This window comes from Xenopus laevis, chromosome 4L (genome assembly GCF_017654675.1).
Source record: "Xenopus laevis strain J_2021 chromosome 4L, Xenopus_laevis_v10.1, whole genome shotgun sequence".
NCBI lineage: Eukaryota > Metazoa > Chordata > Amphibia > Anura > Pipidae > Xenopus > Xenopus laevis.
Window position 1 is genome coordinate 31,805,365 of NC_054377.1, and position 16,264 is coordinate 31,821,628.

The 16,264-nt window shown below is 37.2% G+C and overlaps 1 protein-coding gene across 1 annotated transcript in view; it reads left to right on the forward strand.

Moving 5' to 3' along the window:
- Positions 1-611: 611 nt before the first annotated feature.
- Positions 612-16,264, forward strand: part of pygb.L (phosphorylase, glycogen; brain L homeolog) — a 30,195-nt gene continuing 14,542 nt past the window's right edge. Inside the window, exons 1-11 of the mRNA XM_041590056.1 lie at positions 612-941; positions 3,653-3,754; positions 4,192-4,270; positions 6,041-6,144; positions 8,937-9,068; positions 11,323-11,434; positions 12,918-13,000; positions 13,799-13,942; positions 14,029-14,121; positions 15,047-15,193; positions 16,035-16,198. Coding sequence (XP_041445990.1) covers positions 699-941; positions 3,653-3,754; positions 4,192-4,270; positions 6,041-6,144; positions 8,937-9,068; positions 11,323-11,434; positions 12,918-13,000; positions 13,799-13,942; positions 14,029-14,121; positions 15,047-15,193; positions 16,035-16,198 — 1,403 coding nt within the window. The 5' untranslated portion in view covers positions 612-698. The remainder of the gene's footprint in view (positions 942-3,652; positions 3,755-4,191; positions 4,271-6,040; positions 6,145-8,936; positions 9,069-11,322; positions 11,435-12,917; positions 13,001-13,798; positions 13,943-14,028; positions 14,122-15,046; positions 15,194-16,034; positions 16,199-16,264) is intronic.

Sequence of the window (16,264 nt, forward strand, 5' to 3'; positions counted from 1 at the left end):
GAGGCATTATTTGTATTTATGTTGACTTACTAGCTGTCAGGGATCTGACTGCCTGCACCATAGAATTGCTCATTCCTATTGCTATTAGACCAATGGCATACCCTGTGTTCACAGGACATAGGCAGAGAGGTTTAGATCAAAGTGTCCTGGCAAGGAAGGGGTTAGCCTCCCCAAACACAAAAATCCCCCACCACCCGTGCCCGTAATATATATATCTGCCGGCGGAAGGTCAGAGTTATATATAAACAGTAGAGGGGCAGACTAAAATCTGATCTGCAGCACTGCAATCACCCCGTCCCCTCCAGGTCCCCAATACAGCTGAATTAACCTTTGCCTTGCTGAGGCCATCCCACCTTTCCCTTTCTAATGGCAGAGAGACTTGTAAAACGTGAGCAGGGCACGTATTTATGTTATTTAAAGTAACACCACCAGACAAAGAAACATGCTGAACATTCTACATGCCTACTGGACATTGTTGAGGTTCTCTTGCTGTAAACTGTCACTCGTACCCTTTCGCTCGAGCTGCCCTCTCTAACCCTGCCTCTTGGCTTTTTCAGTAAGAAGGGGAGGGGCATTACAAGGGTGGGCTCTCTGACACAGCGAGACATCCCAAGCTATATTATCTGTACCCCTCAAGTAATAGCTTCTGTAGCCTTTATTCTCCCATCAGCTGCTGGTGCCCACCTTGTGCTTTCATCATGTCTCGTCCTCTCACTGACCAAGAGAAGCGCAAACAGATCAGTGTGCGTGGATTGGCTGGCGCAGAAAATATCTCTGACCTTAAGAAGAACTTTAACCGGCACCTCCACTTTACCCTGGTCAAGGACAGAAATGTGGCTCTGCCCCGCGATTATTACTTTGCCCTTGCGCATACAGTACGGGATCACCTGGTAGGACGCTGGATCCGAACTCAGCAGCATTACTATGAGCATGATCCCAAGGTGAGCTGTGCCCCCAAGGCAGTGATGCTGGAAAGGCTGAGTGCAATGTGTATTCATCTGATGAGCTTCATCTATTTATAATATGTGAGAATATAATATTCAAAATACGACGAGTCAATGAAAAATCCTGGAATCGTCAACAGTAGGATTAATAACTCAAATGGAAAGGGTTATTAGAAATTTTCATTGGCAGAGGGTGATTTTTTGTGTTTGGGGAGGCTACTTAACCCTTTCCATGCCATGGCGTTTTGCTTTTACCTCTCTGCATAAGTCTTAAGAGCAGCAGCAAAGAGCAATTCTTTTGTGCTGGCAGTCAGACCCCTGATAGCTAACACTATAGAATTGATTATGTGTGGCAGGTAGGAGGGTAAATGAAACTGTTCTAGTTTTTATGATGACCTTTTGTTAGTACCCCAGTAATATATAAACGAAATGCCAAGGAATTTCTTTGACAAGTAGCCAAATTGTAGTGTTTATTCCCCTTTCATAACTAACTGCTGATTTCAAAACAGTGACCACAAAGGGGAAAGGGAGGAGGGTCTAATTATGCACTACTGGTGTAGTTCAACACCAGTTTGGGTGTGCAGGATTAACCCTGAAAGTAGCCGAGTTCAGATGGGATACAGTGTACACTAAGGGCAATAGGTAAAGGCTTTAGCATCCCAATTACTTGATAATGTGAGGTACGTTAGGGGCTTGGCACTGACATCCTAAAAAAGAACATCATATAGTGAGAGACAGTGGGTTAAGGCATCACAAGTACATAATAAACAGTGAAAAGCGGTCGGTACTAACACTCCAGGCACATTATACACAATAACAGACATTGTTTAATGCACAGGGGAGGTAGATTTGACACTTGGATAGAGGCAAACACTGTCACAATGTTGTAAGGGCACTGGTAACTGTAATGCATTTCATGCACACAATGGTACCCTTTTTGCTTCAGGGAGACCATGTGTACTGCAGATCGACAGCAGCAGCTGCAGCTGCAGCCCGGACGCTTGCATCTTTTCTTGATTGTGATCCTATTCTGCTCTCCCCTGTTACCCTCCTTCCTTGTTCCTCTTCATTTTATGCTGATTTCCATAATAATCTATGCATTCCATTTCTTTACCCCATTCTGTTTCCTATATCACTTTCCAGGTCGCCTTATTTTTCTTTCTACTGTTCTACTAACCTAACATGTTGCTCCTCCCCCCATATTATTCCCCCCGAATAAATGCTCTTTTATTTTTTTTATTTGTACCTCTTACTCCAAATATCTTCACACCACATGCAAAAACATAATTATGTATGTAATTGTGTAATTATTATCTGCACTAAGGACTGAGCTTGAATAGTGGCTGGCACCAGCAGGTGAACATGCTTAATTAACATCCTCTGTGCAAAGCAAGCAGTGATTTTAACAAGAAAGCCACACCAGCATGCTTGGCATCAAACTTGTAGAACATAACTGAACACAAACAAATGTAATGTCTCAGCTTTCTTACATGCTTACGGTATGTTGGAGGTCACTTCCCAAGATGTATTATATATATCAGCGGGTGGAAAGGGGCAGGAAAGTATTTAAAGGAAATTAAGTATCTAGGTGCTGGGTGCATATCACTCAGGGTTATGGCAGCAGGCAGGGAAGGATGAGAATTGCAGATGGATTCGTGAACTTCAACTTTTTATTATTATTTGCACTTTGTGCACTCCTCTGCACTAAATTTTAGGTGTCCTTATGCACCCCTCCTTCTGAATTCTTGTTATGACCAGAGCACTGGCTGCATTCATCTGTCTTGTAATAATGAGGGGGGACAGAGACTTGTAGGTGTGCCACCTCCTGACCCTTACCTGTCCATGATGGTTGCCCCCTACCCAATGCTAGTCTCAAACTGGGAGAAACGCCTTATAATGCCGAACTTTCACAAACATTAGACAATGTAAAGCTCATGTCGCTTGCTTATTCTGGAAAAGATGCAATACATCTACAAGTACTATAACAAAAAGAAATAAAAAACAGGCCCAACATGCCCTGTTTTTTCTACTTAAAGGGCATGCCCCTAAGTTACACTCTTTTAGAACTTAAAAGCCAGGAACTCTGGGGAAACAAGGTACTTCTGCAATATTTGTAGAATATAGACCTACGCTGAGCAAGGAACAATTGGGCATGGGCCCTTTAAATATTTAATTTCCACTCTAAGTGCGATGGCCTCAGATGCGACAAAGCAAATAAAACAGACTCGCATGCATGGTTGTAATTTCTGGTGCTTAGCTTCAAAATACATTTTTTGTGGAACCTCAACTGCACTTGTGGGTCATAAATAGTTTCAGTCTTCCATTTTTAGTGCTTACTGCTTATCTTTATATTTTATCTCTTTTTTTTATTCTGCCTTTCAAACTTCTGCATAGAGTACCAGAGCCATAGCAGCCAGATAAAAATTCTAAAGAATTTACAAGCCTAAAAGTTTAGTACAAAAATGTAAATATCTAAAAAGACAAAATATAAAAGGGTAGTTCACCATAAAATCTAGTTTTTATAAGATGGTAGCAGAATTCTAAGACAATTTACAACTGTCTTCATTTTTGAGTTTTGCCCTACACCTGCCTTCAGTTAGCCGTCACTACACAGCTGACTTTTCTATCCTTGGGCTGACCTATACCATCTCCTCTTATGTGTGTGTGTTTATATTTTCCTAATCAACAATCTTTTCTTTTTTTACCAGAGGATTTATTATCTCTCCCTTGAATTCTATATGGGTCGGACACTACAGAATACCATGGTGAATTTAGGTCTTGAAAATGCTTGTGATGAAGCAACATACCAGGTACTTCTTAAAGTATATCAGGACACTATTGACTACCCAAAACATAATTCTAGTTTTCACTGAATCTTCCATTCTAACATCACAACTATGGTTTGCTGACAATATTGCAATAACTAATTACTCTTATTTAAGGGTCTTGTATTGGCTCTGAAGTTATGCCAGATAATTTTATATATATATATATATATATATATATATATATATATATATATATATATATATATATATATATATATATATATATAATAAATTCTGGACATCTAAAAGTAGTTGAAAATAAAGTTACAGAGGTCCCTATAAAACCATAACGATATGCAGGTTATTAACCAATTTAACATATAAAAAGTGGAAGAATCATCAGTGAAGAGGGAATGTTACAGATTATCAATACTAGACGTTATCATGAATAGATGGTCAGCTGTTGCCATTTTTTACAGCTTGGACTGGATATGGAAGATTTAGAGGAGATTGAAGAAGATGCTGGATTGGGAAATGGAGGTCTTGGGAGATTAGCAGGTAACCATATGCTTGTGTAATAGTTTGGAGTGTGTCTTGATTTAACATAGAATACATAAAATTACACATTTAAATATGCATAACTTGTAAATATTAAAAACACGTGATTTTAGTTCCGATTGTAGGCTAGGTTGTGAACCCTCCATACCTTTAACCATACCAAATTCATGTTTCTTGGAAGCAAATTATATAAATCATTGACAGGGAAGGTTTGGGAGTATTCGTGGATAAGGGGGAAATGTAAGAAATAGTCCAAAATATGCTACTTTACTTTACTTCTGCTGGTCACCTGTTTAATTTATATTGTTTACCATGAATTACTGAACCTGGGCAACATTATTGTCTTTTATTAAACATAGAGGCACATTTATCAAGGGTCGAATTTCAAGTTCATGTGAGTTTTTTTTTTTTAACTCGCATAATTCGATTTTACTCAAAATTTGATTGGGGGTCATTTATTTAAAAAATAGAATATGTCAAACTCAGACGAATTTTACTGACCCAAAAACTTGAATAGAATTCGATTCAAAATCGACCAGGAAGGCTAGAAAAATCTTTATATTGGTCACTGGACTTCTCCCATTGACTTATACAGTAATTCGTCAGATTTTAGGGGGCGAATAGTTTGAATTCTTAAAGGGCCCGAGTATGATAAATCTCAAAAATCGAATTCCATTTTTTTTAAAAACGCGAATCGAGTTTGAATAATTCCCTAATCTAATTTTACAGTTTTGATCATAAAATAAATTAGAAAAAAATTTGACCCTTAATAAATCTGCCCCATAGGGTTAGCTGTTTATTGCTTAAACTAACTACCATATGGCATGTACCAGAGTGTTTTGGCATCATTTCATAGACTCTTTATTGCTGTGTGTCTGGGGTTATGTAATGCCTAGCAAATGAGAGATGTATAAATACAGGATATGGAATGCAGCACATGCCTATGAATTTATTATTTTCTTGGCATGTATGGGATGCAATTTTCTGGTACATTTCTGGTACAGTTGATTTTCATTAGCACCTAACGGTTCCTTACTGGGGCATTATTTATATTGGGTGGAGTCAATCAATTGCCCTTCAATATCTTTTTTCCACCTTCCCCCCATTTAATTTTTCTGCAATGCTATTAGTACCCAGGTACTAAGTTGATGTAGATATTGAATCTATTATTCAGAATGCTTGGGACCTTGGGTTTTCCAAATAAGGGTAGTTTTCATAATTTGGATCACCATATTTTAAGGGGCAGATTTATAAAAAATAGAGGTGCAGTTTTTTCTTGTTTTAAAAAATGTGGAGAGAAAGCATGAATATACGCACAAGTCATTTCTGAAATTTAAAATAATCAGGATTTATTAAAAAAAAAAAAATCACAAAGAGTTGCCAGAAAAAACTTGGCAAGTTGTGAAAGCTGGCAAGTTTCTGCAGAAGTCAATGGGCATTTTTCCAACTTTCAGACTCATTGAAAATAAATGGGACAATGTTATTTATTCACTTGCGGACACAACTGCAAATATTCTGATGCTTTCTTTTCTTAATAAGATAGCTTTTGGGTGAAAAAAGTGATGAAAAAGTCACACATTTTGTTTGTTTTTTTATTTAATTGCATATTTTTCCACTTGACCTTGAAAATTAGTTATTAGGCCTCTAAATCTGCTAAAAACATTAATAAAACCCAATAGCAATGTTTTCAACCAATATAGACTCGTGCTGTTTTTAGTACAAGCTTCCCTGGTAGCATTCATTGATCACTCTACTGATTTTTTTTCTCAGCCTGTTTTCTGGACTCTATGGCAACTCTTGGTCTTGCTGCATACGGTTATGGAATTCGGTATGAATTTGGCATCTTCAATCAAAAGATTTCCAATGGCTGGCAGGTCTGTTGAGTTCACATTCTGATGCACACATAAAAAATTAGGAATTATCTTTAAAGTCAACTATTAAATAGGGTCAGGAGCTTAAAGAGAATTGCCCTGGGGTACCGTTTCTTATGCTTATGCACTTGCTTCAGCATGGCCACCCATGTTGGGAGCTCCACTGGGAGAACAGCACTCATCACGGTGAAATTCTTTGAAAAATACTATTGTTTTCTTTATCAAACAATATTCCCCAGTAAATTCACCTGACATGCTATGTATTGACATACCAGTTGTTTTTGACCTGTAAATTTTATTTTTTAAAATAAATTGTGGTTTTATACTATTTTTGCAACAATCTATCCTGTGTATAGCCATTTTATTTGTGTAAAAAAGACCTCATATATTATATGTTCAGAGGAGAAAAACATACTACATATTCATAGCCTGTCCCCAAAAGCCTTGCATAAAAAACTACAGATGCTTTAATTAATAAAAAAAAAGTTTACTACAAATGATACAGAATCCTGAAAGTGCAGACTAATAGGGCACCAGTTACACGCGCATTTAAGGCATTTTTCCATCTTGGGGGCAAATTCACAACAAGCGTCAATTCACAACGAACGCTGGCGAAAATTCGCTAGTGTTACTTCGCACCCTTACGCCAGGCGAATTTTCTCAACGGATGTAACTACGCAAATTCACTAATGCGCGCATTGTACTGAACGCTACCTTTTACGCTAGACTTCCTTCGCCACCTCAGACCAGGCGAAGCGCAATAGAGTAGATAGGGATTGCTTCAAGTTCAAAGTTCAAAGTTCAACGTTGGCGTTTTTTCTATATTATGGGTGATAGGCTGAAAAAGATCAAATATTTTTTTGGGGCTCCCCTCCTTCCCCCCTACATTTCCTAACTCATGGCAACTTAACTATACAGTTAATTTTATTTGATGTTTTGAAGGTTTCCCAGGCATTTGTAGTGATTGTACGTATTCCTCCTTTGAAATTTGAATTTGGTGGCGTATGCAAATTAACCATCGCTAGCGTAACTTCGCTCCGCTTAGCGAATCAACGCTAGCGCAACTTCGCAACCTTACGCTACCCCTGAGCGCAACTTTGGATTTTAGTGAATTTGCGGAGCGCTGGGGAAACTACGCCTGGCGAAGTGCGGCGAAGTTACACCTGGCGCAACTACGAATCTTAGTGAATTTGCCCCTGGGTGTTAATGAAACTCTAAAACCAGATAACCTAAATTACAAACAGTAGGGCTGCAGAACAAAACATGAATATTGAAAAAGGAGATAAAGACCAGGTGCAATCTGCCTTACTATGTAATTGTCTACAACATAGTAGTAGTTCACTTAAAGGTAAATATCCCCTTTTAGAAAGTAAAGCTGTGAAACTAGACTGTTTTGAAAGATCTCTGGTCCCATGTCTTAATATCAAGGAAAGTGAATTGACATCTGTCATCCAGCTCACTGCAAATATGTTGTGCTATTGTTTTTATTTGTTAGTGGTTTACTAAAACAGGATCTTATCTATGAGGTATGTAAACTGTTGACCAACAGGAAATTAGATATGGTAAATAAATGTTGAATTTAATCAATCTCTATGCTATTACTTTGAAAAGACCGCATAAACATGATAAAAATCAAGTTAAAAAGAAGTAAAATGTTTTAGTTTAAAAATCTCTTGAATAGGTTTATGTAAACTTTAGGGTACAAGGGTATATGAATCTGGTTTTAAAGGAGAATACCTGGTAATCCTACATTACTAGACTTGCTCACCCACACCCAGATTAAAATTTCTGCAGGTATTTATCTGTAACTGATCTGCTGCTCTTCCACCCCATAAAAGACCCCTCAGTATAGTTTACACAAAAATTAATATTCAGTGACTTTTATAAGACATTTGGCATAATCAGAAAAACAGAAATCCCCCCATAACATCAAAAACATTATGTTCACCAACATAGGTGGATTTTCATTAAGGCTTGGGAAGGCTAAGCCTCCCCAAACCTGTTTGCCTAAAAAGTTTAAAGAAAAATTCAAAGAAAAAAAAAATCCTCTTACTGACTAATGTGTCTATTTGAGTTTGGGGAGGGACAAGGTGTGCTACTAACTAGTGTCTTTAAAAAACAATCCCTACCTTGTAACTCCAGTGATGTCATCATAAGTATTTGCACTGGAAAGCTCAGGAGATTTCAGATGAGAAAATTTAAGAGCTGATCTGTGTGTGTCAATCATAGTTAGGGAATAGGTGAGAATGAGCTTTACCCAGGATGATTGTTTGTGCTAGGGATCAGGGCCAAGAGACAAAGCAGCTGCTAATTCTCCACCTGCTTGTCTGGTATGTGGGGATTATTTCATACTTACATTGCACAAAAATAAATACCATGGTCAATGGTAGTTCCATTGATCTATTCTAGTAAATGTGGGCCCATCAGTTAGAAGCGCTTAAGTTAGCCCATGATTTCAGATTGTAGTGCATTTTAGACAAAAAAAAACCTGTGTGCTCAGTAGGTGAATTACAACTTTTAACTTTTATAATATTGGTTTGAATCAGCTCTTTCCCCACCAGTGGAAAATCACAGCTGAAGAAAATGTTGATGTAACATTAGCCTACCCAAACAAAAAAATCACCCTCCGCCTTTGTTCACCCCTTCAAATAAGAAAATTCAGTTTTCTGCTTCTGTATACTAAGTTTTCATGGTTTTTTTTTAATATCATTCTTTTGCATTCCTGTTTCCATTTATTGCTTCTCCTACTGCTGTCTATTCATTTAGAGCATTGCTCTTTTTATTTGTCATTCTAGATGGAAGAGGCAGATGATTGGCTTAGATATGGAAACCCCTGGGAGAAAGCTCGGCCTGAATATATGATCCCTGTACATTTTTTTGGCAGGGTTCAACACACACCAAATGGAGCTGAATTGGTGGATACACAGGTTAGTGCAATATATTACAATACAGGTATGGGATCCGTTATCCGGAAACCCATTATTCAAATTACAGAAAGGCCCATAGACTCCAAATATCCAAATAATCCAAATTTTTAAAATTGATTTAAAACAGTACCTTGTACTTGATCCAAACTAAGATATAATTAATCCTTACTGGAAGCAAAACCAGTCTATTGTGTTAAGTTTGCATGCTTTTTTAGTTGATGAAGATCCGAATTACAGAAAGATACATTATCCGGAAAACCCCAGGTCCCGAGCATTCTGAATAACAGGTTCATACCTGTATAAGGAACTTTAATACCAGAATGAATATATTTATCTTATATATGCAAACATTTTTTCTACATTGTATCACACAGGTATAAAGGTATATGTTGTGTTTTAAAAGTTTCACATAGAAAAGTACGGTATTCTTGTGGGAAAAGGGGGTTAGATTTTCTGAAGTCGCTGTTTAGAGACTTTAGAGAAGGAGATTTATCAAAATTATTCTTAGTTTTTTTGGGCTAAATCTGATGCCTAAGTAAAGTCATGATGGAGTGTCTCTTAACTATTTTGTCATCATATTATTGTATAATTTGTTGCAAGAATTGTTTGCACTTGACAGCACTCAATAAAGTTTTCCTTGCTTGAGCAACTTGAGACTTGCAAATTCTCTAACAAATGAAGTGAGAGAAAGATTTCCATTTAAACAGACAAAATGTGCCCATCAGTTTGAATGGACCTTAGCAGGTTTGAGCTCCTAAATTTTCTTCATTGCAAATATGCCACTGAGAAGTCGTATGAAAAATTCATGATTAGGAAAAAAAAAGTAATCTGCAGGAGAAAAGAGAATTTTTTTTCATCAGGAACGAATACAATTTTCATCCCAGCCTTTGATAAATTGACCTTGTAGCTGAGGTTTGCAATTATTAATGTAGTATAAACTCAAAAGGAGTATGCTTTAAATGGCAATTTAATATCAGAAAATACAAAATAATGCAATAAAGATAGAACCAGCACCAGTCTGTACTTTTCTTATTTCTTTAGATTTGTGCACCATACATTCTAATCTGTGGAGATTTAAGAGTAACTCTGTTTTGCAATTAAAGGATATCTAATCCCCAAAAAGTAATTGATATAAACTTGCTTAGGGCACATCTCTGAGCAAGTTACATTTGTGTTCTATTTTTAGTAATATCTGATATATAGGTATGGGATCCATTATATGGAAATCTGTTATCCAAAGAGCTCTGAATTATGGGGTAGCCATCTCTCATAGATTTCATTTTAATCAAATAATTAATTATTTTGAAACCTATTTCCCTTTTCTCTGTAATGAAACGGTACCTTGTACTTGATCCCAAGTTCCCAACTAAGATATAATAAATCCTTATTGGAAGCACAACTATCTTATTGGCATTATTTAATATTTAAATGATTTTCAGCAGAGTATGGAGATTCAAATTATGGAAAGACCCTTTATCCAGATAACCCAAGGTCCCAAGCATTCTGTATAACAGGTACCATACCTGTATTTGCATTTTTAGACTGTTAATACCAGGCTTTTGGCTCAGCTAGATTTTCACTTATCATTTTCTTGGGATTACATCCCCTTTAAGGTGGAGATAAAACGTGCTTTCTATAAAAGCGGCCCCAACGGCATATGGCCAAAATAAATGAAGATCAGCCATGATATAAATAATGGGCCTATGTGCCAGGGGACTCAGTATTTGGCTGTATCCTGTTTCATGCAGTTCATATAGAAATTTAAAGGTAACTACGACTAGAGAACTAGAATGGTTGCAGTCATTGGGGCACATTTACTAAAGGGTAATATTGTGTTGCGCAAGAGAATTTTCACACAATTTTGACCGTTACAGCGTGTACAAAGTGTACTTCACCAGGTTCAGGCTGGTGATCTCCCGTTATAAAGATAGAGCAGCTACTTTTAAATCACAATCTATTGCCCTTTCCCTGCTACTTTCCTCCATGGTGAAAATTCTCTAGCGAAAATTCTCTAGAGAATTTTCCCCGTTACTATTGTGTGGGGAAATAAACTGGAGAATTTTCATTGAAAATTTACACCAGGAGAAAATTCACCACATTTCACTTGAAAAAGTAAACTTATGATTTTTAGTAAATATGAAGATGTGAAAATACATCTAGCGAATTTTGGTGAAGTTAGGTGAAGATAAAATTCACACTTTAGTAAATGTGCCCTATTGTCTCAGTTTCTTATTTTTTTTATCACATTTACCAGGTTGTCCTTGCACTCCCATATGATACACCAGTTCCAGGATACAAAAACAATACCGTGAACACCATGAGGCTTTGGTCAGCAAAAGCTCCCAATGAGTTCAACTTGAAAGACTGTGAGTGGATGCTTACTACCTTATGCTTTTTTATTTTTCATTAATGCTTCTTTATTTAAAAGAGAAAAATATATGCCTAGAATTTCATGTAGCTGAAATGAATGTGAACTTAAAAGTATCACTTTGACTAATACAAAGAAATTAAATTATAAGCAACAACTCCATTATAGATACATTAAGAAAATCTTTGTGGTTTAAAAGTTATGTGTAAATGTAATTGCTATTCAATTAAATTTACAGTATTTGTCTGCCCCTTTAAATTAACTTTTAGTATGATGTAGAGAGTGATATTCCGAGACAATTTGCAATTGGTTTTCATTTTTTATTTGATTTTTTTTTTAGCTATTTAGCTTTTTATCTGCCAGCTCTCCAGTTTGCAAGTTCAGCAGTCTGGTTGCTAGGGTCCAAATGACCCTAGCAGCCATGCATTGATTTGAATAAGAGAGTGGAATATGAATTGGAGAGGGCCTGAATAAAAATAAAGATGAGTAATACATAGTAGGAATAACAATAAATGTGTAGATTTACAGAACATAAGTTTTTAGATAGGGTCAGTGACCCCCATTTGAAAGCTGGAAAGAGTCAGAAGAAGAAGGCAAATAATTCAAAAAACTATACAAATAGAAAAAATGAAAGCCAATTGAAAAGTTGCTTAGAATAAGCCCTTCTATAACATTCTAAAAGTTAACTTTAAGGCGAACTAACCCATTAATTTTTTTTTCATTGTACCCTTTAAAAACTGAAAGTATGTGATTGTAAAAAAAATCTATTTAATTGACCTAACTAGATGGGATTTTTGTTATCTGCACTCTATGGACAAGGTCTTAGCAAGAGACCAATTAAGTCAAAGCTCCTTCCCATATGTTTATGGTTTATGAAAGGTAATGAAGGCCAAGTTGTTTGACCTCCCCTCAGTGATTCTAGTAACTTACTTCAGACCTTAGGCCGGAGCTCCTTGAGCCCCATTTGCCAACCTAGGGTACTTTTCTTATCAGCGCCATGCTACCACACTCCTCCAGTGCCCCAGCATCATCTACACTGCCCTAGGCAATTGATGTACAAAATGCTGCAAAAGTGAAAAAGATGCTGATGTGCACTGGATTGATGTCCTTTAAGTGCAAATATGCAGAGACAAAATTTTTGGGGTACTGATTTTTAGAGGTACTAATATGCAGTGGTGTAACTAGAGTGCACTGGCTTTCCCTGAAAAAAAATCTTCATAGGGGCCTGGCGCACTCCAATCCCCTTCCTCCCACCGATGTCCCTCCCATGTCCCGCCCGACTTGCATCCCCCCTTCCTCGCCACAGGTAGGAGAGCGGCTGGGGAGGAGAGGTTTTTAATTAGCTATAGAGGAAGCAGACCCCACAGTCTGGGCCCCCTTGTTCCCCAAGCCCCCCTGCGACTGCTGGTTGATATGGAGAAGTTAAAGTATTAAAACAATCTAAATAAATCAGTGAATTGCCCTATTTCTGCTTTTTACAGTTAATGTGGGTGGTTACATCCAAGCGGTTCTGGACCGTAATCTTGCTGAAAACATTTCTCGAGTTCTGTATCCCAACGATAATGTAAGTGCAAGTAAGATTAACACAAACATCTGATTGGTTGGCCTGGAAAAATGCAGTTATGCTGCCATATAAATCTTGTTTTCTGGTACGGTGCCATACAAATCTTATTTTTTTAAAGGGCATCGCAGGGGGGCATCTGTCACCTAAAAAATGTTTTCCCCACTGGACAAAGTCCACACTCTAGAAGGGGGAAAATTTATTTTATTCAGTAAATCCCCCCTATTGAGAGAGAGAACTCCCATTTTGGGGAGCCATATTGGACACACGCATCTGCATGAGTTAGTGTCCTAGCTCAATCTTTAAGCACATTTGTGTGACCAATCTGGATCACTGACCCATTGACATAGCAAGCATGTGCATAAAGAATGAGCTGGGTCACTCGCTCATTATACATGTGCTCCAATATGGCTGCCTGCACCCGACGCTCCCTTCTGTATAATAGAAGGAGCTTTTCTTAGAAAATCCAGAAATAATGACCACCATTGGGGGAAATCATTTTTAAGTGATAGGTGCCCTTGAAATGTATGCCATTTTATAGGTACAGGTCAGAAGGTATGTTCTTCATGCCCTAAACACAAGATTTAGAAACTTGCTTTTATAGTCTATTCCATCAATTGCCCTTGTGTAGAGGTTATCCATCTAATGTAATGCTGATTTTTTTTTCCATTTAATGTTTTCATTTTCTTTATTCTCTGGAGTTCCTGATTTGTTACAGTATGTGCCTGCCACTCTCAATTGCTTATGTTGAGTCTACAGTATCTTTAGTAGGCACCTTAAACTTCTCTCTTTTATTTCCAGTTCTTTGAGGGTAAGGAGCTAAGGCTGAAGCAGGAATACTTTGTTGTTGCTGCTACCCTACAGGATATAATCAGACGCTTCAAATCCTCTAAGTTTGGTTGCAGAGATGCAGTCCGTACATCATTTGATGCATTCCCTGACAAGGTACATTATTTTCTACCAAGCAGATCCTCATTCTCTATCTTTAGCTCATTTCAGGTGTTATAGTCATTTTTTGGTGTCTCTTTTAGGTGGCCATACAGCTTAATGATACCCACCCATCAATGGCTATTCCTGAACTCATGAGAATTTTTGTGGACATTGAAAAATTGGATTGGGATAAGGTACACATAATCTGTTTTCCTTAATAAGTGTTCTGTTCTTAGTATTTGCATATTAATTAGCCACTGGTTCACTTAATGGTATTAAAGAGGCAGTTCACATTTAACTTAACTTAAAACTATTTGCAATTTGGAATTTCAGAAACTGGTTGCTAGGACCCAGTTTAACCTAGCAGCCAGCCAGTGCTTCAGGGTAGTGACACATGGGAAGATTTGTCGCCCGCGTTTTTTTAAAAGTGAGTCTCGGCGACAAGTCATTCATTTGGTTGCGCCATCGAGAAAAATGCAAATCGCCAGGTACCACGCACACAATGTCAGACAGGAAAGTTAATAAGTATAAAAAGATATAGAGAGTAAAAAATAAGCTTAAAATTACAGCCTCACAGAGCCATAGTGTTGTGGCTGCCGGAGTCAGTGAAAAGCTGTAAAGTAGTGCCAAGCTGTAAAGAATTAGAAGAGGAGGTAAATAATAATAAAAAATTGCGATTAGTTGATAAGTTGCTAATAATAGGGCATTCTGTAACATAATGAAAGCTAACTTAATGCTGCCAGGTTTCTCTCTTGGTGGGCCAAAGCCCTGCCAGGATACTTTTTATATCCAATACAGAGTTGTACTATATAGTATGTTTTAATTCTAATAGCTTTGACATTGGACCCCAAATGCTAGATTCTCTGGTGGGTCCTAAGCTTTAGTTCTGACAATGTTTGCTTCACACTTTTTTTTGTAACAGTTATATTTAACAAAGGTCAAGATAAAAGTCACAAGAAAATAAGTATAAAAATAAAAATATGTGTGCTAGAATTATCAATATAAAAATAAAATAAATATATAAATAAATAAATATATATATATATATATATATATATAATTTATCAATACAAATATTGCGTTTAACTTGGCTTAAAAAACTTCATTCCTCTCTTGCAGGCCTGGGATCTGACTGTCCGTACTTGTGCTTACACCAATCACACAGTGTTACCAGAAGCTTTAGAGCGTTGGCCAGTGCAACTCCTACAGAATTTGCTTCCAAGGCACTTGGAAATCATCTACGAAATTAACCAAAGACATCTCAATGTACTACTTACGTTTACTTTGTTGGCTTCTCTTCATCTTCCCTGCTTCATTTCTGTAATCTGCCCCATCTGAATTTTTCTTCAGATGGGGCAGATTTACTAAAGGGCGAAGTGGCTGTTAATAACGACAATTCACCAGAAATCCTATCATGCATAGAGGACAATTAGCTAGCGAAAGAGACCGTTGCTAGTGCAGTTTTGCACCCTATCTCCAGGCGAATTTTCGTTCACTAAAATTCACTAAAGCAAGAATTTTACATTATGTTACCTCTTTCAAAAAGTCAAAAAAAAAAAAGTCAAAAAATGTTTGCGTTTTTCATATTTTAAAGTGGGATTGTCTTTAAAAGTTGTAACTATTAAACATTTTTTATGTATGTTTACATTTTTTTTAACATTTTAGGGTGGGCTAATGGGTGGGCTAATGTCTAGGGCATTAGAGGATCTATTTTGCCTTTTTTTGCTTTCTTGGACATTCTTAATAATAAGTGGCCACTTCAAGCAATTTCCCCAACATCTCTAATAAAGTCATATATAAGATATAAAAGAAATGCCCAATTCAAATTGACCTAGGCAGAAACAAACTTCGCCAGCGTTTGGCTGCAGAGACCCAACTTCACATTTTAGTAAATTATTGTAGTGGTAGCCAATTTGCGCCTGGCGAAATTTGCCCTTTAATGAATTTTCCCCTGTGCATTTATTTTTTTTTTATCTACAGTACCATACTCAATCTCCCTCCATTTCTCTTGTCTCTTACATTGTCTCCTTTCATTTGTCCTTCTATGTCCTACGCTGCCTTCTCTTATATTATATTATAAATTTTGCACTTTCTTTCTCTTTCTTAGCATGTTTCATCCATGTTCCCTGGAGATGTAGATCGTATGCGCAGGATGTCTATTGTTGAAGAGGGCTCAGTAAAGCGCATTAATATGGCTCATTTATGTATTGTGGGTTCACATGCTGTTAATGGAGTTGCTCAAATTCACTCTGACATTATAAAGGATACAGTGTAAGTATATTTCCCTCCTGGCTTCTTTCCACTGATGTAACATAGAAGCAAGCATACATGTTGAGG